Source organism: Capra hircus, chromosome 8, assembly GCF_001704415.2.
Source record: "Capra hircus breed San Clemente chromosome 8, ASM170441v1, whole genome shotgun sequence".
Classification (NCBI taxonomy): Eukaryota; Metazoa; Chordata; class Mammalia; order Artiodactyla; family Bovidae; genus Capra; species Capra hircus.
The window spans coordinates 9,520,221-9,542,632 of NC_030815.1; the positions used below are offsets into that span (position 1 = coordinate 9,520,221).

The window sequence follows — 22,412 nt, forward strand, 5'->3', positions numbered from 1 at the left end:
CTTCCTTTCGACCTAATTAAATTATGTCCATCTCTTGGCCAACCTGTGGACCGTAGGCCACCAGGCCAAGCTCCTCTGTTCACAGAATTCTCCAAACAATACTGGAGTAGTTTGCCATTCCCTTCTCCAGGGTATCTTCCTGGCCCAGGATTCAAACCTAGGTTTCCTGAATTGCAGGCAGATTCTTTACCACCTGAGCCACCAGGGAAGCCCTAAATTACCTATCCCCCATTATAAGATCTTGAAGCACAATGTCCCTTTCCTTCATACATGTATTACAATCACAATTTTACCTTGATTTGTATGATTAATTCATTAACTTCTGTCTCTCCAACCTGACTCTCTAGGAACAAGTTTACAATGTTCACCACTGTACTGCTGTCACTGCATTGACAAGCAAATATTTATCAAGTAAATGTTACTATTAGATAACACTGTATAGTTGAGTTTTTGTGATATATGAAGGCTTTACATTTCTCCTAGTTCCATGTGATTTGACCCAAAATTTAGATTGTCCTTTAACACGCATATAATCTATCTACAAAAGTATAGAGAACCATGAACCCCCAGTTAAACATCATCCAACTGTAAGAATCAGTAACTTACTGACACCACACCTGTTTTGTACACACCCTTGCCCCTATCTTCATGCTTTGCATTATTCTGAGGTAAATCCCAGATATCATTTTATCATATTATTATTATATATGATATATTATAATAATCTTTTAAACTACTCCAGTATTGTTTGGAGAATTCCGTACATTTCAGTACATGTTTCTAAAAGACAAGAACCCTAATTTTTATAAACCCAGCACCATTTATATATAAGCAGCCATTATCATAACTGAAACAAGAATCACCATTTATCCAGTCAGGGTTCAAATTTCCTCACCTGGCTGAAGTTGTTTTTAGTTTAAACACTTGAAGAAACTGAGTTATTATGCTTAGGGTCTCTCACGTCAAAAATCTGGTTGACTTGAATCTCCATGGTACTGATTAACAGAAAACTTTGTTTCATATTTCCTAAAAACTTGCAGCTGGATCTAGAGATGTGATTTGATTCAGTTTGAATTTTGTTAGAATACTCCACAGGTGGTGGTGGTAATATCCTCTAAGAGGTACATAATGCCTGGTTATCTATTTCTATGGGATGTTAGCAGCTATCAATGATCACCGTCAGATTATTTCTTTTAGAGTTTACAAAATAATGAAACTCTAATCATTCCTTTTTCATTTATTAGCTGGAACCATTCCTCAGGGAAAAACTTTTAAATCAAAGTTCATATGTGCAGAGCAGGTTATATTCTCCATGCCTTCAAATATTTAGTTGGGTCGCTAATTCTCTAGGTACGATGAGTAATTTTTTTAGTATCATTATTACAAACAGATTTTTAATCAGTTTGATGAGCTTCAATATTACAATTGTTATTATTACTAGTGTTCAAACCATTCCCTTCTTTGGACAATGGGAGTCTCAAGTTAGCCCCTGAGTTCTTTTGATATCACTCACTTATCTGCAGTAGCCTTCTTGTTTTAACACAATGTCCAGTCTCATCACTATAATTCCTGCCCCAGGCTTGGAATCAGACATTTCTCCTAGTGCTAATGGTATTTAGACCACAACTGGGCCCTAGGCATGCTTAATTTCTACTAGGTTGATCACTGTCTAATGGCCTTTTGAGTAGGTACAGATGAAAAGTAACATACCCCCTTCCCACTTTTTTTCTCAAGAGAAAACATAACTAATTCTTCAGTTCAGTCGCTCAGTCATGTCCGACTCTTTGTGATCCCATAAATCACAGCACGCCAGGCCTCCCTGTCCATTTATAATTCAAACTGAAGATTACAGGATTTTCCAATCAAAATTACAGCTGGCTTCTTATTAAAAACTGGCAAGGTGATCCTAAAATTCATATGGAAATGCAAGGGACCCAGAATAGCTAAAATAATTTTGTAGAAGAAGAAAGCAAAATTTATCAATACTATAATGCAAGAGTTACAAATAGGTTGTAAGACTAGACATACATAGATCAATGGAATAGAACTGAGAGTCCAGAAACACACTCACATATACAGTCAATTGATCTGACATGACAGCATGCCAAGACTATCAGTGGAAAAAGAAAATTTTTTCAACAGTGCTGGATGGCTCACATGTGGAAGAATGATGCTGAGTCCCTACTTCACATCATATACAAAAAGTAACTCAAAATGGATCAAAGGCAAATATAGGTCTTAAAGGTATAAAACTCTTGGAAAAAACACAGGAAGAAATCATGGAGATTTTAATTTAGTACAGTCTTCCTAGATAAGACAATCATACAAAAAAATAAACTGCAGTTCATAAAAAAACTAAAAACTTGCATGCGTCAAAGGTCATTATATCTAGTATGTGAAAGGACCACCCACAGACTGGGAGAAAATATTTGCAAACCATATATTTGATAAGGGACTTCTATGTAGAATACATAAAGAAATCTTACAATTCGATATAAAAAGATGACACAAGGACTTTTCTGGCAGTTCAGTGGTTAAGACTCGCACTTCCACTGCAGGAGGCACAGGGTTGATTCCTGGTCAGGGAACTAAGATCCTGCAGGCCGCAACTCAAGGTTCTGCATGCCTCAACTAAGACCAGGCACAGCCAAAACAAATTAAATTTTTCAAAAATGTGCCAAGGATCTAAACAGACATTTCTCCAAAAATATGCAAATAGCCAATAAGCATATGAAAATATGCTCAACATCATTAGCTAAGGAAACACAAATCAAAACCACAATGAGATTCTACCTCACACACACTAGGAGGACTATAACCAAACAGACAGATAGTAAGTGTTGACAAGAAACTGGAACCGTCATACGGTGCTGGGTGAAATGTAAAATGGTGACTCTGTTTTAGGAAAACAATATGGCAGTTCCCCAAAATGGTGAGAACAGAGTTACCATTTAACCAGCAATTCTGCTAGTACACAAGTTATGTTCAAGGCAGCATTATTCAAAATAGTTAAGAAGTGGAAACAACCCCAAATGTCCATTAACTGATAAATGAATAAATAAAATATGGTATAGACAGAGGACAAGACGGTTGGATGGCATCACTGATTCAATGGACATGAAGTTGGGCAAGCTCCGGGATGTGGTGAGGGACAGGGAAGCCTGGCGTGCTGCAGTCCACAGGGTTGCGGAGTTCGACACAACTTGGTGACTGAAACAACAACAGCACATATACTTCGGGGTACCAGTTGGCAATAAAAAGGAATGAAATACCGACACTGAAGACACTACATTAAGTGAAAGAAGTGAGTCACACAGGCCACACATATGATTCCATTCATGGGAAATGTCCAGAACAGGCAAATCTATATACAGAGAGAGAAGACTAATGGTTACATAGATTTGGAAGGGCCTGGGAGGGGGAGAAGGAGTGACAGCTGTTTGGTACAGGGTTTTGGGGGGATAAAGAGAACATTCTAAAATTGATTATGGTGATTGATGGTTACCTAACTGTAAGTGGACTAAAAAGCACTGAATTGTGCACTTTAAATAGGTCAATCATATTTCAACAAGGCTGTTTGTTTTTTAAATAAAAAATTTTAGATAAATGGCTATTTTTATCCACATACATACAGAGATTACAGTCTTCTACCCAATTCTTTTGATTTAATGTTTGAATCTCTCTTACAATGAAAATTTTGGTTCTTGATAACATTAATGATTACTTGTTTTTTTGTATATCAACATCTGTATCTAAATAGATTATCTGAATAACAATATAACATTACCAAAATTAGTAAAAACAGTGGTATTTTTGCAGTTCTTTTTATTTATAAGCTGTATCCCACCTAGGAAGCAGTCAAAATTGTGCAGTATAGTTATTTGATAAATATCCTGAGTGTCTAAGTCATCAATTTATACACACAGTAGGTCTGTTGGTTTCATTAGTTATTTTTTTTCAGGGATCACCTTTCCCCCTCATTTCAATTTAATCTTGTTTTATAAAAATATTTAAATGGTTACAATGTCAAAACAAGGTATATTCAGAGAAATCTAGCTTCTATCCTTATTCCATCTAATCTGTTTTCTATTCTCCTATTGTAAATCATTTTATCTATTTCATGGTTTATTCTTTCATTAAAAACATAAGCGAATACATAAACAAATTGTAAGCAAATACGTAAGTGATAGCATAGTATATACATTTGATATTGCCTTTTTACAAAAACATTATATCCTGAATATCATTATCATATAGAGAAGTATCCATTCCAATAACTGTAAAAATGCAAAAAAACCCTTTCAAATACTTAATAGCAATAGTACAGATGGACACAGGGCTTTCCTGATGGCTCAGACGGTAAAGCGTCTACCTGCAATGCGGGAGGCCCTGGTTCGATTCCTGGGTCGGGAAGATCCCCTGGAGAAGGAAATAGCAATCCACTCCAGCACTCTTGCCTGGAAAATCCCATGAACGGAGGAGCCTGATAGGCTACAGTCCATGGGGTCTAGAAGATTCGGACACGACGGAGCGACTTCACTTTCACTTTCACAGATGGACACACTACTGTTTTCATTCTATGAAAAGAAAAATTCCCTCCTTTTTTCAGCTACATAGCACTTCATTATGTAAGCCTGGATAGCCAACATATGGATGTACCATGTAATTTATTCACCCAGTGCACCAATAGACATATTGGTTGAATTCAGTATTTTGATATTATTCCAACATATATCTTTGGGATAATTTTCTAGAAGTTTACCTTTGGGATAATTTTGTATAAGTGGGAGTGCTGAGTTAAAGAGCAAACCCATGGGTAATTTTCCCTAATATTGGCAAATTCCTCTCCATAGAAGTTGTTCCATTTTGCATTCCCACAGGCAATGCATGAGAGTGCCCATTTCTCTGCAGCTCAAAGAACAGAAAACACTGTGGAACTGTTGGATTTTTGCCAGTGTGATAGGAGAATAATGGTAGTTATTAATATCAGTGTAATTTTAATTTCTCTTAATGAGTTAAACATCTTTTCATAAAGTGTAAGAGCCAGTTGTATTTGTTTCTCTGCTGATATCTCTAGTTCATTTTTCTATAGAGTTGTTGGTATTCTCTCTCTCTTAAAAGTTCTTTATACTTTAGGGACAATAATAAGCAGCAAGTCTTTTATCCAGTTTTACTTTGTTCATGGTTTTTTTCTGCTCTCAATTTTTTTTGTAAGTTATGTAATCATATTGCTTTTGGATTTTGAACCTTAAGAAACAGTTTACCATTTCTAGGATATGGATGAATCATTCATGTTTTCTTCTATTATTTATATAGATTCACTTTTTGGAATTATTTGAAATTTATCTTAGTGTATGAGGTGAAGAATGAAATATTTTTTGACTTGTACTAATAATATTTGAGTAAGGCTGGTACTTTGCTGGCTTTATAGTCTGTGCATGTGTATTTATTCATCCATTTAGTCTAGGAAAAAAAATCAAGAATTGCTCTAAGGCTAGGGAATTTTATATTCTGTGTTAGAAAATTAAAAGCTCCATTTTCACAGAAAGAAAATCATACTATGACCTTCTGTACTACTGCTATTGAAAACTTTCAAAGGCTTCTGGCATTTTTGAAACTACTGGAATAAACTACATCATACTTTCTTACTGACTGTGTCAGGTAAGATAAACCAAAGATAACTAATTCCTGGATTAAAGACACACTAATTAAAATTAAGGTTAAAAAGTGAAAACTAAGATTAAACAGGAGCCTCACATAGGATAATTGCTCAATGTCTTTTTAGGTGAAATTTAATCAGTGATTTTTGTGGCCAGCTCTTGTTGCCTTGGGAAAACACGAATTGCAAAGCTTTCAAGGTTCAATTCTGAAAATGTATTAGCAATATCACCCATTATTATTAATGTTAGCAATTTTTAATTAATCCTTCCTCAAACTGACATTATGTGATAAATGGATACTGGTATCTTTGTTAAGGGGACAACTGACTGAAACTGCCCACTCCGGCCAGGCAAGATAGCAGCCACTTGGATGAACTATCTTACCAACAGGAGGTCCTGGTAAGGTGGAACTAACAAGCTATCATGAACCGGAAGAATTCAGGAAAGGTCAAAAGGAGAGAGAAAACACCAGTCCATATGTCCTACCAACCTCCCAGAATCCTCCTCCCTGGAATCCATCTTGACTGAGCAATGCATGCACCATCAGGAATGAACCTGAGTCAGAGTGACTGGCCAGAGACAGTCCGGACACTAACCTCATCACCATAAAACCTGAGACCATGAGCCATGTGGCAGAGCAGTTCTCCTGGGTTTCCTTATCCTCCTGCTCTCCACCTGGGTGCCCCTTCCCAATAAAGTCTCCTGCTTTGTCAGCACGTGTATTTCCTTAGACAATTCGTTTCCAAATATTAGATAAGAGCCCACTTACGGGCTTTGGAAGGAGTCTTCCTTTCTGCAACATCTTCATGAAAAAATTGAACTCTCAATCAATAAAACAATCAGTACTTATACCAAACAGAAACTAATACAAGAGCTATTTTGCTATCAAGAAGAAAATGTAAAATATTGGAAATAATTCAAGTTAGATATTATTTAAATGCATGTCTGTTCTGTGATAAATTCTGAAGGAATTTTTTAAAGGATCAAAATTTCTAAATGAGAAAAACAGAGGAGATTGTAAATGTCATGTCTTTAGTACAATAAAGTCTCACTCTTTCACTTTAACCAGTCAAGCCTATAAAGATTGTTATAGATCAGAAAGCCTTCTTTCTGATCTATAACAGAGTCGGGAAAGGAACAGATGATATAACATCAGTGGATCTCTATAGTTTCATTTTGCCTACTAGGTCCAATCTTCTCATTAAGAAAGGCTTTTAATTTCAATTTGATCACAAAAATAAAACAATGGTCTGAACTTCAGCAATGAAAATCTCCCTCTCTTTCAGGCAGTGATGTTAATGAGCTGGGAAATATACAGGAAGAGAAGCAACAGTTAGAACCGGACATAAAACAACAGATTGGATCAAAACTGGGAAAGGAGTACATCAAGGCTGTATATTGTCACCCTGCTTATTTAACTTATATGCAGAGTACATCATGTGACATGCCAGACTGGATGACTCACAAGCTGGAATCAAGATTGCCGGGAGAAATATCAATAACCTCAGATATGTAGATGACACCACTATAATGAGAGAAAGCAAAGAGGAACTAAAGAGCCTCTCGATAAAGGTGAAAGAGGAAAGTCAAAAAGCTAGCTTAAAACTCAACATTCAAAAAACTAAGATCATGGCACCTGGTCCCATCACTTCATGGCAAATAGATTGGGAAAAAGTAGAAACAGTGAGACTTTATTTTCTTGGGCTCCAAAAACACTGTGGACGGTGACTGTAGCTATGAAATTGAAAGGCGCTTGCTTCTTGGAAGAAAAACTATGGCAAACTTAGACAGTATATTAAAAGGCAGAGACATTACTTTCAAAGCTATGGTTTTTCCGGTAATCATGTATGGATGTGAGAGTTGGACCATAAAGAAGGCTGAGCACTGAAGAATTGGTGCTTTTAAACTGTGGTGTTGGAGAAGACTCTTGAGAGTCCCTTGGGCAGCAAGGAGATCAAACCAGTCAATCCTAAAGGAAATCAACCCTGAATATTCATCAGAAGGACTGATGTTGAAGCCCCAATACTTTGGCCACCTGATGTGAAGAGCCTACTCATTTGGAAATATGCTGGGAAAGACTGAAGGCAGGAGGAGAAGGGGGCGACAGAGGATGAGATGGTTGGATGGCATCATCGCCACAATGGACATGACCCTGAGCAAACTCAGAAGATAGTGGATGACAGGCAAGACTGGTGTGCTGTAGTCCATGAGGTCACAAAGAGTTGGACATGACTTAGTGACTGAAAGACAAAGGCAGGAAGAAAGATGGCAAAAGTCCTAGACTGCATAATTCACCTCTGGCTGTGGAAAAACACCTTTTAGTGGAAGCTAAAGCTCAGAATCTGTGACCTGAACAAAGTTTCACAGCTGGTTAATGGCAAAGCCAAGATCAGGCTCCAGGTCTTCTGACTCTGAGTCAAATGTTCTTTTCAGTATACCATTCAATTGGCCAGAGTAGACAGCAGGAAAAAAATGTGAAGCAGGCTCAATGTAAGTACGTATATGCTTAGAAGTTAAATTTAGTTTTAAACATTCAATTCCATTCTATTATTTAAATTATCAAGAAATCACAATATGAAAAAGTTCAATGCTTTTCACCTCTGCCTAATATATTCTTTTTCTCTACCACTTAATCTTGGGAGATAAATACTTTTCTAATAGACAACTATTACCTTACTGCATACAAAAACTGTCCATCAAACCAAGATTCTATAAACATTACTTACAGGTAGGAGACAAAAAGGATAATTATACTATAGGATCCAACTTAAATATGCTGAACATTTCATCAGTTCAGTTCCGTTGCTCAGTGTCTGGCTCTCTGAGACCTGTGGACTGCAGCCCGCCAGGCCTCCCTGTCCATCACCAGCTCCCGGAGTCTACTCTCAGACTCCCGTCCACTGAGTCGATGACGCCACCCAATCACCTCATCCTCTGCTGTCGTCCTCCTCCCGCCTTCCATCTTTCCCAGCATCAGGGTCTTTTCCAATGAGGCAGTTATTCTCATCAGGTGGCCAAAGTATTGGAGTTTCAGCTTCAGCATCAGTCCTCCCAATGAATATTCAGGACTGATCCCCTTTAGGATGGACTGGTTGGATCTCCTTGCAGTCCAAGGGACTCTCAAGAGTCTTTTCCAACACCACAGTTCAAAAGCATCAATTCTTCGGGTTAGTGCCAAAGAACATTTCATAACCACATTTAATTAACTTACATAATTTCAAATGAGAAGACTAAAGCTAAGGTCAAATTAAAGTTTACAAAGTACTGAGTACCTACTATGGATCAGGAACTGGTGCTAGAGTCAGAGGACATGAAATCAAAGTCAAAAACATGTACTTCTAGCCTTTGGGATGAAGCTCATTTAGGCTGTACTGCTTATCAAAAAAGTTAGGTCTCAGTGGCCTCCTACACAGTTATTCAATATTTTTTATGAAAATAAGACTTCAATGAGTTTTTCTACAGTGTAATACAAAGATCTAAACTCAAAAAAATTATTTCAAAGTTTCTTAAATCACTGAGGACACAAATTACATTGAGAAATGCTAACTACAGTTTTATGAATTCTCAATGGTAAGATTAATAGTATTTCAATTATATAGCACTTATTCTACCTCAAAATAATTTGAAAGAATCTAGATCTCAAATTACTTGTTTGAAATGAAGGGTCCACATCTACCCCAAGTTTCTCTTTCCTCACTTTGGGAGACTGCTCCTAGGAAAAGGAGACAGGTACCTTTCCATGACAGCCAGACACTCCTTTCTCCAGGTAAATCGACTGCCTCGCCGTAGTCGGAAGGTGCCAGACGTGGCTGAGACTGGGGGAGGCGTTTGTCTCCACTCCGGGTCCTCTATTGGAATAGGTGCTGGTCTCATACTTAGCGTAGCCCCTGAAAATAAACAAGATACTTTTTTGTAAATATCTTGTAATTTACTAAAACCAGCATGACAAATATATCAAGAAATCAACAACTGACTTTTGCCCCTTCACTGGAACTTGCAGGCCCTATACATTTGATAGTTATATTTTTAAAAATTATTTGACCAAAATAAAAATCTCACGAGATAAAAACTCTTCCTTAGGAAAAAAAAAAACCCATCATTAATTATTTTAACTGTCATTTTTTTTTTTCAGCTAGGCATTTGTCTTTTATTTTTGTTTATGTCAACAAAGCTCAAAATCTATCTCTTCAGGGGAAAAAGGATATATGGTTTTTGGCCCAGTGACAACTTAGACAAAGAATCTTCTGAAAAAATGTTCTTGAGATTCCTACTTGACAGTTTTAATCTTTCTGAACAATATACCCTACACGTTCAGATCCTCTTATTACCATTTGAAAGTCTTCGGGTTGCTGAGAAAATGGAGCCCTTTAAACAAAGTATGCAGGTAGGAGATGAATTTAAGGTAACCCTAACTGTTGCTCCCTGGTGGCTCGGTCAGTGAAGAGTCTGCCTGCAATGTGGGAGACCTGTGTTCAGTCCCTGGGTTGGAGAGATTCCCCTGTAGAAGGAAATGGCAACCCACTTCAGTATTCTTGCCTACAGCCCAAGGGGGTCACAGAGAGTCAGATGTGACTGAGTGACTAACACACACAACTGTTGCAAACGTTTTTTTAAAAAAGCCAAATATAGCAACAGAAAGAGATATTTGATGTTTTCAGTCTGTTAATTAAATCAGATCTCCATAATTCTACCTGTTAATGCTATACTATCTCTCACCTCTTGAATGTCATAAAACCAATGGAAAAAATGTACAATTGAGATATTTTACTAATTCAGACTAGTCTTTTCTCAACCTGAACTGCAATAATGCATGCATGAATGTATTTCTTTCTCCATAACTGAAATTATACTTTACTTATTATACCCTGCAATTAATATCATGGATAGTGTTTCTACTGTACTACATACAGATTTGTTGATATCCCCTTAATGGCTACATCATTACATGCACTGTCTCATACAAATGTCCAATATTTTAACCAATCCTCATTTCCTCTCCAAACCTGCTGCCCTGCTGTCTTTCTGTCCAAGAAAATGGTGTCCCTATTCTTCAAACTGCTCAGCTCAAAACTCTCAGATTCACCTTTGACTCTGCTGTTTTCACCCTACCTACTATAATATATATCTAATTAATCCACAGGCAAATCCTATCAGTTTTATCTTCAAAATATATCCAGAATCAGACCAATTTATATGACCTTCACTGCTCCCACTTTAGAGTAAGACAGTATCATCTATCCTAAACACAAATTCCTTGCATAGGTTCCAAGGATGGCCCTTCACAGTTGGTCACACCTCCTGGTAATCATGCCTTTGAATCTGGGTAGGCCCTGTGACACGCTGTGACAACAGAAAATGGAGACAGCTTGAGGCTAGGTCACAAGGGCTTCCCAGGTGGGGCTAGTGGTAAAGAACCCTCCTACCAATGAAGAAGATGGAAAAGACAGCAGGTTTGATCCCTAGGTAGGGAAGACCCCCTGGAGTAGGAAACGGCAATCTGCTCCAGTATCTTGCCTGGGACTCCAGTATCTTCCGTGGACAGAGGAGCCTGGTGGCTACAGTCCATGAGGCTGCAGAGAGTTGGACACGACTGAACAACTACACAGCGCAGGTCGTAAGAAGCTTTGCAGTTTCTGACTAGACTTCTTGGAATGCTGGTTCTTGGGGAAGTGGGCTGCCATATAAGAACTATGACTAACCTGAGACCATGCTGTTTTAAGGAAGCCAAAGCCAGCCATATGGAGTGAAAGAGGCCCAGTCTGCTCCCAGCTGCTCCTGTGAAATCCACCCAGGCACCAGACATTTGAGGAAAAAAGCCAATTTGGACACCCTAGCTGCAGCAGAAGCTATGCAGACAGGACAGCTGATAGACAGAAGGCTCCAGACATACAGTCCCAATACAGTTGTGTGGTAACCAGCTTCCAAGGTGGCTCCTGAGGAATCCCACATCCTTGTATTGACCTTGTCGTACCAAGATTAGTTTATGCGACCAACAACATGTCATGAAGTGGTGGCATCCCACTTTTTGGGGACTAGACTACAGAATACATTGTGGTGTCTGTGTTGTTGTTCTGGCTCTCAGATCACTTGCTCAGGGGGAAACTAGTGGCCATGTAGTAAGAATACTCAGGAAGCCAATGGTGAGGTCCATGTGGAGGACCTGGCATCTCTAGCCAACAGGCTGTAAGGAACTGGAGCCTGCGGGGACTCATAGGAGTGACCTTAGAAGCAGACTGTTAGTGGGGACTGTCTGTGCTAACAGCTTGACTACAACCTTATAAGTAACTCCTGAATTCCCAATCCACAGAAATTGTGAGATAATTGATACTTGATGTTTTCAGCTGCTAAACTGTGGGGTAATTTGTTACACAATAAGATAGAATAGAAGACATCACAACCATCCCCAATTTTCTCCAACACATTGAGTATTGTGTTACTAATCATTCACATTTATAAATTTGGCAGGCAAAAAAATTCTAATAAAAAGATTTCACTATTAGTAAGAATGAGCATCTATTCCTATTTTCTGACAATTATTTAATATATCATCTCTTGTGAACTTTTATCTTTTGTCCTTCTTTCACGTTATTCCTCTCACTGGCGTATAGATAACACAACAATTGCTAGTCATATAGACTGCAACTGTTTTTTTCCAGTTTGTCTTTAGACTTTTTGTTTATGGTGTGCTCTGTGATCTTAATTTTTGTATAGTCAGATCTGTTCATCTGTTCCTTTATGGTCAGTGTATCTTATATTACTCAGAATAGGTTTTTAGTTTTCACTTTTGTTTTCACTCTTAATATACACATGATCTCCTGTTATGTGTGATGTAAATATTTGACTTCTTCCTCAAATGGGCAAATCTGTCACCTACAGAAGATATTATAGACTGATAGCTTAAAAGGTGTGGCACAGTCTGGCCTTTTGCCATAGTTTAAATAAAAGTTTTACTGGCACACATCCACACTTCGTCATTTACATATTGCCTCTTTTTTTGGTACTCTAATGGCAGAACTGAGTAGCTGTGACAGAGACCACACAGCTTGCAAAGCCTAAAATATTTACTATCTGCCCTTTACACGGAGAGTTTGCTGATCCCTGATTTAAAAAATTCCTGGCCCACACACTATGAACTCTAAATTGAAACCTTTCTTTAGATAGCTCAAGAAAGAGGCCTCTGTTCTGCCAAAATAACTTAGCAATTAGGTCTGGGCCCAACTCAAAATTAACAAAGTTTAGGTGTAAAAAGGGAATTATGGGGCTAGAGAGTTTCAGAATCCTTGTTTTGGTATTCTTCTGAATGTAAGCAGGATTTACAGTATAATGAGGGCTCTGGAGTCTAAGTTAGAATATACAAACTTTTTTCTACAGCCTCGATTCTACAGTCCCAAACAGAGCCAAACTTGTTACTATGGCTGATTAAGACAGAAGTAGAAATGATCGGGCTGAGGCAGCAGGACCCCATCCAAGGTCTGCTCTGGTAAAAGGATACAGAACTTCAGGGCTTCAGTGGGTGGAGGACAAGAAGTAGGTCAGTGAGTTGCAACTAGTAGGCTGTATCTGTAACTGTGGCATGCCTTCTTAGAGTGATAAATGGGCACAAAGAAAACAAAGAATCTAACCAAATCATGAGATGGAAGGAATAAGCAAAGTGACAATAATCGTTCTTTCCTGATATTAAGGTTGACTGGTAATGTAACTATGCTTCGTCATAATATTCTGTATTGTCCAGGTTTTCTAGAAAAAGGAAACTTAGATGAAATAAAATTGGTCAGGAAGGAAAAGGAAGGGCAAGAGAGGGAAGGAGGAAGAGAAGAGAGTGAAGTAAGCAGTGGCCTGGTTACATTAAAAGAATTCAAGGATATTTACGGACAGAAGGCAGAAACTGAATGATTTCACACTTATCAACAAACTTGATTTGAAACATAATATTATTCCGTTACTCTTGAGGCTTTCTTCTTGCTCCTTTTCCTTTGTCAGTGTAGTAGTCTTTTAAAACAGCACAAGAAGCATGCTGGAAATACTACAATAAACACAAATATGACCTAGAAACCTGTTCCTCTTGCTTTGATTGAAATGGATGGAGAGCAATGAATAACCCAAGAAAGGGTTCAAAATTATTGACTTTGAGAGACAAATACAAAGATAGCGGGATGCAGGAACAATGTATACAAGAAGTAAGACACGGGCACTCTGTGCTGGCTAAGGAAGCCGCTATTTTTTCCCTATGGGAAGTGTGTTACCTGTGCTCTCTTCAGAAACTTTCTCCACATTATATCTGGGCCCCCATTACGACAAAATTTTGTTAAGAAAATGCATATACCATCCCTGATGCAAAGACTGACACTTTTAGTTTTTTTTTTTTTTAATGCTTACATTTAGAGGGGAAGAAAGGTACTTTTTCATTGTATGATTTTCCTTAATTTTGCATTTTCCCTCAAAACATATGCAAAATTTGCAAGACAAAATTCTGCAGATTTATCTAGCAAATCTAAACCCAAGAGAGAGAGAAAACAAAAAAACAGAAACAATTCTTCCTAAACTGCTGATAAGATTTTTAACATTTTGGTAACTGCTGTCTTTGCATATATATTTATTTTCTTGCTTCTCAGGATTACTTTTGGGTGAGCCTTGCCAATCAGCTAATAAAACAATGACTACAAGCACATTATCACTACTCCATTCACAGATATTAGCTTCTCTGTAAGTAATTCTTCATCTTCCCCACTGTCACACACATGATCTCCCTGAGGCTCTGAAACTCTGCAACAGCAAAGGGAGGAGGCGTTACCTCTGATCTCCAAATTTACTTCATGTGCTTGCTGCATAAAACTCTTGGCAAACTTTATTTAACTGTTTAATTTAGAAATATGCAGAATCACAGCCATGAGCCAAGAAGAACTCATCAAGCCCTGTCTGCTGTACTAATGTTTAAATTAGACAAGCAAAAGGACTGCTGAGCTTAATTCAATTAAATAAAGGGGCTTTTGATGTCAACCATGCTAAATTTCATACTCACTGCTTTAAAAATAAGCATTTTCTTGTAAATGTTTTCGTAAGAAACAAGATAAAATGTATTTGATCAGCTTCCATCAGCCTATTTTATTCATATGTCTTGGCAGGGGTTGGGTTCTGCTGGGAATTCTGATGATTGGTCTGTTTATCAGAGAACTACACTATATCTGCAGGATTATCAGTAAAAAATAAATATCCACTCTATTATTTTTCTTGCTGAGTCCACTAAAACAGAGACTTACAAAAATTTTTTAAAAAAAGAACTATTCAAATGGATCCAGAGTGAAGAGATTAAAAAGAAAGAACTTCAATAAGGTATACAGAGAGAAATGCTCTGAGCCCAGGAATAAAGGCACAGAATGTACAAATATTTTTTTTTCGGTTGTTTTTCTAAATGCTTAAATTTAGAGGGGGGAAAAGGGGTACTTTTTCACTGTGTGATTTTCCTTAATTTTTCATTTTTTCTCAGAATATATACAAAGGGATAATACCATTTACATTTCTTCTGATAAGCTATCTGTCCTGGACAGAGAAAAAATATGAAATAAATGATCAAGAAAAATCACTGACATTGTATTTTCTAACTAACTGCCTCTCAAAATAGGTATGAACTATATTAACCTGGGTTCTTCAGTTTTTTATATCTTGAAAGCTATAAACAGACAGATAATTTTCTTTTTTTTTTGCCTCTCTCCCTCCCTCTCTTCTCAATATGTTTTTGGAATATACAACACAAGTACATGGTACAAAATTTAGAAAGACACAAAAAAGTTACATAACTAACCTCCCTGCCATTCCTGGCCTCCTCTTCTTTCAGTTCCCCTCCACAGAGCCTTTCTTATCAATTCCTAATATACCTTCCCAGAGAAGTTCCATGTTTATGGAACTACATACTTATGTGTATGTATCTCCCTATATAAATAGAAATATACTATATCATTAGTTGCCTACATTACTCACTTACAAATTTGATATTACCACACATAAATTCAATTCCTGTAAAGTCACGTTTAAAAAATAGCTACATAGCCTCCACAGTATTCCATTATACAAACATATCATCATTTATTTAACCACTTCTCGACTGAGATACATTTAGTTGGATTCTAATCACCTCTGCAATGACTTGCAAAGAAGATTCTGATGTATTATAGGCAACTACTGACTAAACAGAGGATAAGCTATTCTTAGATGCTAATGTAATTTTGGCTAATAGTTCCAAAGTGTCTAAGAAACAAGAATATAATTCTTTAGCTAAAACCAAAGGTTATTTTAAGGTCAATAAAAGTGAATTTATCTAGAAAAAATTCTGTACCATATTAAGTTATTTTAATCAAGGTGAGAGTACAAAAACCTTTAAAAAATTAAATTCCAACTGGTAATATCTAATTACTGTTGATGTAATGAAAATGACCAACTGATAATCACTAACTTACCCTCTTCTCTTCAGCTAACTTTAAATTACATCCTACAGAAAAGACTAGAAAGTTAGAACTCAGAACTAGAATGGATCTTTGTGTTAGTCGCTTAGTCGTGTCCGACTCTTTGCAACCCCATGGACTGTAGCTCGCCAGGCTCCTCTGTCCATGGGATTTTCCAGGCAAGAATACAGGAGTGGGTTGCCATTTCCTTCTCCAGGGGATCTTTTCAACCAAGGAATCGAACTCAGGTCTCCGAGCCACTGCGGAAGCCACTAGAATGGATCTGATTCTCAAATGAAAACCAGGAAGCCTTTAAAAAGGGGACAGTGGGTAACGTAACTTCACTGAACAGCAAATGCATATAAGTAGAGGAACTTACTCTTAAAGGGTGGAGAAGGCAATGGCAACCCACTCCAGTGTTCTTGCCTGGAGAATCCCAGGGACAGGGCAGCCTGGTAGGCTGCAGTCCATGGGGTCGCGAAGAGTCAGACACGACTGAAGCGACTTAGCAGCAGCAGCAGCAGCAGCATTCTTAAAGGGAAACTCTATATCCTTAAAAAAACACCTGCTAATCTAGATTTGGATGAGTGCTCTTAGCCCTTTCCCATTTTTCCTGTTGAAACCGAGTTCCAATAGTAGAATTCCACAATTGACAGTGCTGTCTTGATCAGCTACAACAATGCTGACATGACAGCCTGCTTCCCTGTTTCTAGGGAATTCCTTTTCCTGGTATCCACGTTCCTGTCTGAGACTAAAGCCCAGCCCTGAAATCCAGTGTGGGAATTTACCTTTATCAGCCATGATTAGATTATATGTCAAACACTGATCTAAGTGCCAAACCAAAGAGACAAAAATCCCTTCTCTTACGGAGGATGATTGCCTGACACAGTTGACGAGTGTTTGTCCTCCAAATTCTTCACTGCTCTGCTATATATATTCTGGAACATGAACAATCCCTCTGATATTCCGCCTGGTAGCCAACTGCTAGCATATGACCAGTTTTACGAAACCCCTGGACACGGTTCCTTTTTCACCTTGCCTAACCCTTGCTATCATAGTGTAAGCTGCTGTATTCAACAGATCAAGCGCCATGTTTTTGTTCCTCTCCTTCTGATTTGCTGCGGATCATGGAAGAAGTCAGCTCTTTGGGAAGACTGTTTAGAGCTCAGATTGAAGTGTGGCCTCAACATGAATCTTTAGTTTGCACTGTCCTATATGGTAGCCACTAGCCACATCTGACTACTGAGCACGTGAAGTATGGCAGGTGCTTCAAGTGTAAAATACACACTGGATTTCAAAGAAAAATAAAGAGAAAGAGAGAAAGAGAGGGAAAAAGGAAAGAAAGAAAGAGGAAGTACAGAAGGGGGGAGAGAGATCTCAGTAACCTTTTCAAGTGTTGATTAGATGTTGAAATGATAACACAAACATAAATATATTATCAAAATTAATTCTAGCAATTTCTTATTTCTCAAATGTGGCTATTAGACAATTTAAAATTACATACATCATTTGCATTATATCTTTTTCTAAACTGTGCTGTTTTAGAATGTGTAACTAATGGCAGCAATAACAAAGTCATTATTTTGAGAGGTTTGCCTGCATATCTAGATATCGTTAGAAAAATATCTAAAGATGAAAGTTCCTCTTTACAGAAAAACTGCCAGCTAATATATAGTGGAGGAGTGCTAGATTACATCATTACCATTTTACACTCCTCCATCAGAATAACTGATTCAGGTGAGCATCATCAATGGATGCTAAGACCACTGGCAAAATGGTTGTTACAGAAAAAGCTATTTATCCAGTGTCAAAATAATGCCCGAGAGATTATTTACAACTTGCAAAAACAGGATCCAGTGGCCACCAATTTAACAAATAATCAAACTTAGCAAATGAGTAGTGGTACAAACTGACTTTTACATGCCTCTTGACATGTGGTAACATGAGATAAAATTACCTACAAAGCATTTGCCCTAATGTTTTATTGTGAAAATTTTCAAATAGACAGCAATGTTGAAAGAAGTTTATAGTGAATATCTGTACCTATACCCCCTAATATTTTACTATACCTAGTTTATCACATATTCATTTTATCCTCATGTGCTTCAAAGTTAATTAAGGCCATCAGTAAATGTCCTCCTTAAACAAATCTATGAATTACTCTTGTCAAACAAATTTAAGCTGAATCTAACCAAGCTTCCAATCCTAACTTTCAGTTTAGGTGAAATACACATGCTACAGAAAAACAAGTCAGTTCACACTAAGAGGGAAAAGAAAAGCCCAGAATGTAGGATGCTTTGTAAGACTAAATGGTTTAAAAAATTTATGCCATGAAAGAAAAATTTTAAGTGACTAGATTTAAGAGTCTAAAGAGACAGAACGAATTTCAATTTGTCAGCCTAAATAACATTTAATTTTAAAAAAAGCTAATAAATCAAGGGTATGGATTAACACATACAAGCTACTATACATAAAATATATAAGCAATAAGGTTTTACTGTACAGCACAGGGAACTACAGTCGGTATCTTATAATAACCTGTAATGGAAAATAATCTGAAACATATATATAATTGAATTACTTTGCTATACACTTGAAACTTAACACAATATTGTAAGTCAACTACACGCCAATTAAAAATTAATGTCAAAAAAGCTACAAAAAACATTCTTTCAACAACTAAAGAAATGTGAATATGGACTGGATATTAGCTGATATTAAGGAATTATAATTAATTTTCTTAGATGTGATAGTAGGGGCTGTGGTTAAGTATTATTATCCTTTTTTAAGCAGACAAATGCTAAAGACCCTATGGACAGAGGAGCTGGTAGGCTACAATCCATGGGGTCGCAAAGAGTTGGACACGACTGAGCGACTTCACTTTCACTTTTTCTTTTTTTCCTTTAATGCTAAAGAGAGAGAAAGTGTGTATATAACCATACATTTTTCTTTTATTTATTTTATAGGTTTAACACAAACACAGCAAATTGTGAACAATCACTGTATCTAAGAGGAGGGTAAACAGGTGTTAAGTGTGCTAGTTTTCAACTTTTTTGTACGTCTGTAACATTTCAGTATAGAAAACGGGGGGCTGGTTAGTTTAAAAAAATTCATTGGGGAGAGTATGCTGTTCTCTTTTGTCTGCCCAAGCCTTTCAAATGAACAGTGATCTTGGAAAAACAAACTTTACCACAGACACACACACACAAACATGTCTCCATAACACTACTTCCACCTCAGAGCCAATGCTATTATTAGCTAAGAGTCTTCAGTACACAATATTTGGATTGATAATTTAGTCTGTAAGCAAAGGCTTTAATGCTATAGTGTTACAGAAGAAGCTCGGTCACAAGGTTAAGCTTGAGACTGGCCTCACTGTGACCAGTCTTTGTGATGTATAGACTGAAACAGTCTGTTAGAAATGTCAGATTTTACTTTATATACCACCTGTTAAAAGCATCCTGCAACAGGGCTTGCATATTCTGGTAACTTCTGACACAAAGGTTTCTGTGATCTTTTCCCTTAAGATTTCATTCTATTCGAAGCCCCAAAGTCAACAGGGCAGCTCCCTCCAAAGTCCAAAGACACATTCATTATCCACAATTAGAAACAGAAAATTATTAGCAGAAACCATTGGATATGGTATACTGTGAACAAAATAAAAATATTAAATTTATATTACTAACTAAAACAAGATTTACAAACACACATAAAACTATGTATGAAATATTATATGTACCTTTAGTTGACGGGGGAAAAAAAACAGACCACTGACAATCATGACCATTCTTTCCAATTACGGTTAGAAATGTCATATAACCTGGAAACAGCGGGGCACCTTGGAGGAAGCAGTGAAGATGACTAGATAATGCTGAACACTAAACTGAAAACTGGTATAATAATCAGGGCTTAGGTCTTACAGTTAAAGAGAGTTCTCTGGCATAAAGGAGCAACAGCAGCGTATGAAACTACCTTTGGGAAGACAATTCAGCACACGGATTCAATAAAATAATTAATTATACTTGTCCTGTTTCAAAGGCAATTAAAAAAAGGAAAAGTTTTTTTTACCAGGGTTTGTCTTTTCAAGCTGATACCATCGGTAAAATGCTCTTTTCTTCTGTTCACTCAGGTCTGACCCCTGCTGCAATAACCAGTGAGAGATCCGGCTCTGGCTGATACCTGTGGAGAAAGAGAAACAGCTGCTGTGGGTGCTGCAATGACAGGGAAGTTACGAGGGGTCTGCTGGCCCTAGGTTACTGGGTACTTTACTCTCCTACTCTACAAGGAAGCTGCAACTTGAGCAAGGCTTTTAATATTGGGCTTCTTAGTAAAAGCTGACTGCAAGGATAGATTCAGAAATGATCTATTAGAGGTCAAAGCATTTTATTTACCAAGAGTTCAAAATGCTTTCTAAATTCATTTCTAAACCAGGTCCCAAATATGAGATAAAGTCAGAAGTTGATTCAATCTGTGCTCCTTCAACCACTGTCACCACCTCCACCCCAATCTTGATTTAGACATTAGAACTTTTACCAGATATTTAGAAGGAAAAAAACCAAGACAACACATCATTGATACTGATAAAAATATTTAGGGGCTGAGAAAAGAGAGGTGATTGAAAATACTCTCCTCAATAAGGTTTCTGGATTATGTTAACTCATTTAGGCTAGCTCGCTTGTTGATTTATTTTCAGGCTTGTTAGTACAGTAACTAACAGCTGGAAGATTTACAGCTATGTACAACAGCACCTCTTAAAAAATCCCAAGAGGTAAAGATGTTCCTTTAACAGACTTATCCAGAACACTGAACAGAATATAAAGCAGTAGTTTTCAGCTATCACTAAAAAGTTCTTGACAGCAATTAATAATAAATGTGAAACACCTCCACGTGAAAGTAAAAAGGCATGTCTAAAACTTACTAGGATGAGAAAAACATGCTCCTTCTGGTCATTATAGCTATTCCAAAAATGAATAATTCAACATACAACTGACAAAAGTGAAGAATAATAGGAAATATCAAACAGTCTTACATGCCCATAAGGCACTTTCCAAAAGACCATTCAGCGACCATAGAGGGTTAACAACAGTATCTAAACTCTCACAAGGAATTACTTATGGTAACTGGATAGTACTGAATACCACCTGTGAAAACACCTGTTTAAAGTCATACTGCACAATAGGAAGAGTGGTTATCATGAAGTAATCCCACGCCCAACATGAGAAGCAGCAGGAGGTCTAGTGATCACACCGAACTCATTAGAAGGAAGTCCCTAGAGTAGAGTTCTGTACTTGTAAAACTCCACATTAAAAGAAAATTAGAGTAAATGGGGGAGGGGAGTTTTGCTAAGATTGGGCTGAAGCATGGTTCTCTGATTGGAAACACCTTTCATTTTCAAAGGATGAAATTCAGAATTTTCCAAAAACAAAGGGATTATGTTCTCAGATCATTCTCACAGCAGTTTTCCAATGGGTTGAAGATCTATGGCATGCAGGTGCTGGTAGCTATCACTGTATGATTGTTCTACGAGAATGCAAATTATTCAGTATAATTAAATTCACTGTGTTCACCAGTGCTTTCACTGAAAGTCTGGTTTCAGGAATTACACTATTTTTTTTTTTAACGTGACTTTTTAACAAGATGAAGAGAACAACCATTTACCACCATGAAATCAAAACTAATTTTCATGTCAACAAAATGAAACTATTTTACATGGATTCTTACACTGGCATCATACTACTCAAAAACAGAGAGAATATGAGGAAAATCTGTTAAGAAAAAAATCAAAGAATATACTGGTGCTGGTACCTACAGTAGTACATCTTCCTCAAACAGATCACACACAGAACAAACCACAGCCCCGACTAGACATTAGAGCTGTTCAAGCTCTGGCTGTGCTGTAGCAAGGGAACGGGGCAAGAGCCCACAAATGGACACTGAATTACGGTATATTCATATAATAAACGGAGAAGGCAATGGCAGCCCACTCCAGCACTCTTGCCTAGAAAATCCCATGGATGGAGGAGCCTGGCAGGCTGTAGTCTATGAGGTCGCTAAGAGTCAGACACGACTGAGGGACTTCACTTTCACTTTTCACTTTCATGAACTGAAGAAGGAAATGGCAACCCACTCCAGTGTTCTTGCCTGGAGAATCCCAGGGACAGGGGAGCCTGGTGGGCTGCCGTCTACGGGATCGCACAGAGTCGGACATGACTGAAGCGACTTAGCAGCATATAATAAAATCCTGGGCAGAATTTTAAACTAATGCTCTGTAACAGCCAAAGACAAAACAGAAAACCAAAACCAGCCAAACAAAAAG

General features: G+C 37.5%; 1 protein-coding gene across 9 annotated transcripts in view; it reads right to left on the reverse strand.

The window, feature by feature from the left end:
* HMBOX1 (homeobox containing 1) overlaps positions 1 to 22,412 on the reverse strand; it is a 198,498-nt gene that overhangs the window by 47,373 nt on the left and 128,713 nt on the right. For all 9 annotated transcript variants that reach the window (XM_013965853.2, XM_005683539.2, XM_013965852.2 and 6 more), the window contains exons 5-6: positions 20,165 to 20,275; positions 9,394 to 9,547 (exon numbers count right to left, since the gene is read on the reverse strand). In XM_013965853.2, the coding sequence (XP_013821307.1) occupies positions 9,394 to 9,547; positions 20,165 to 20,275 (265 nt within the window). The remainder of the gene's footprint in view (positions 1 to 9,393; positions 9,548 to 20,164; positions 20,276 to 22,412) is intronic.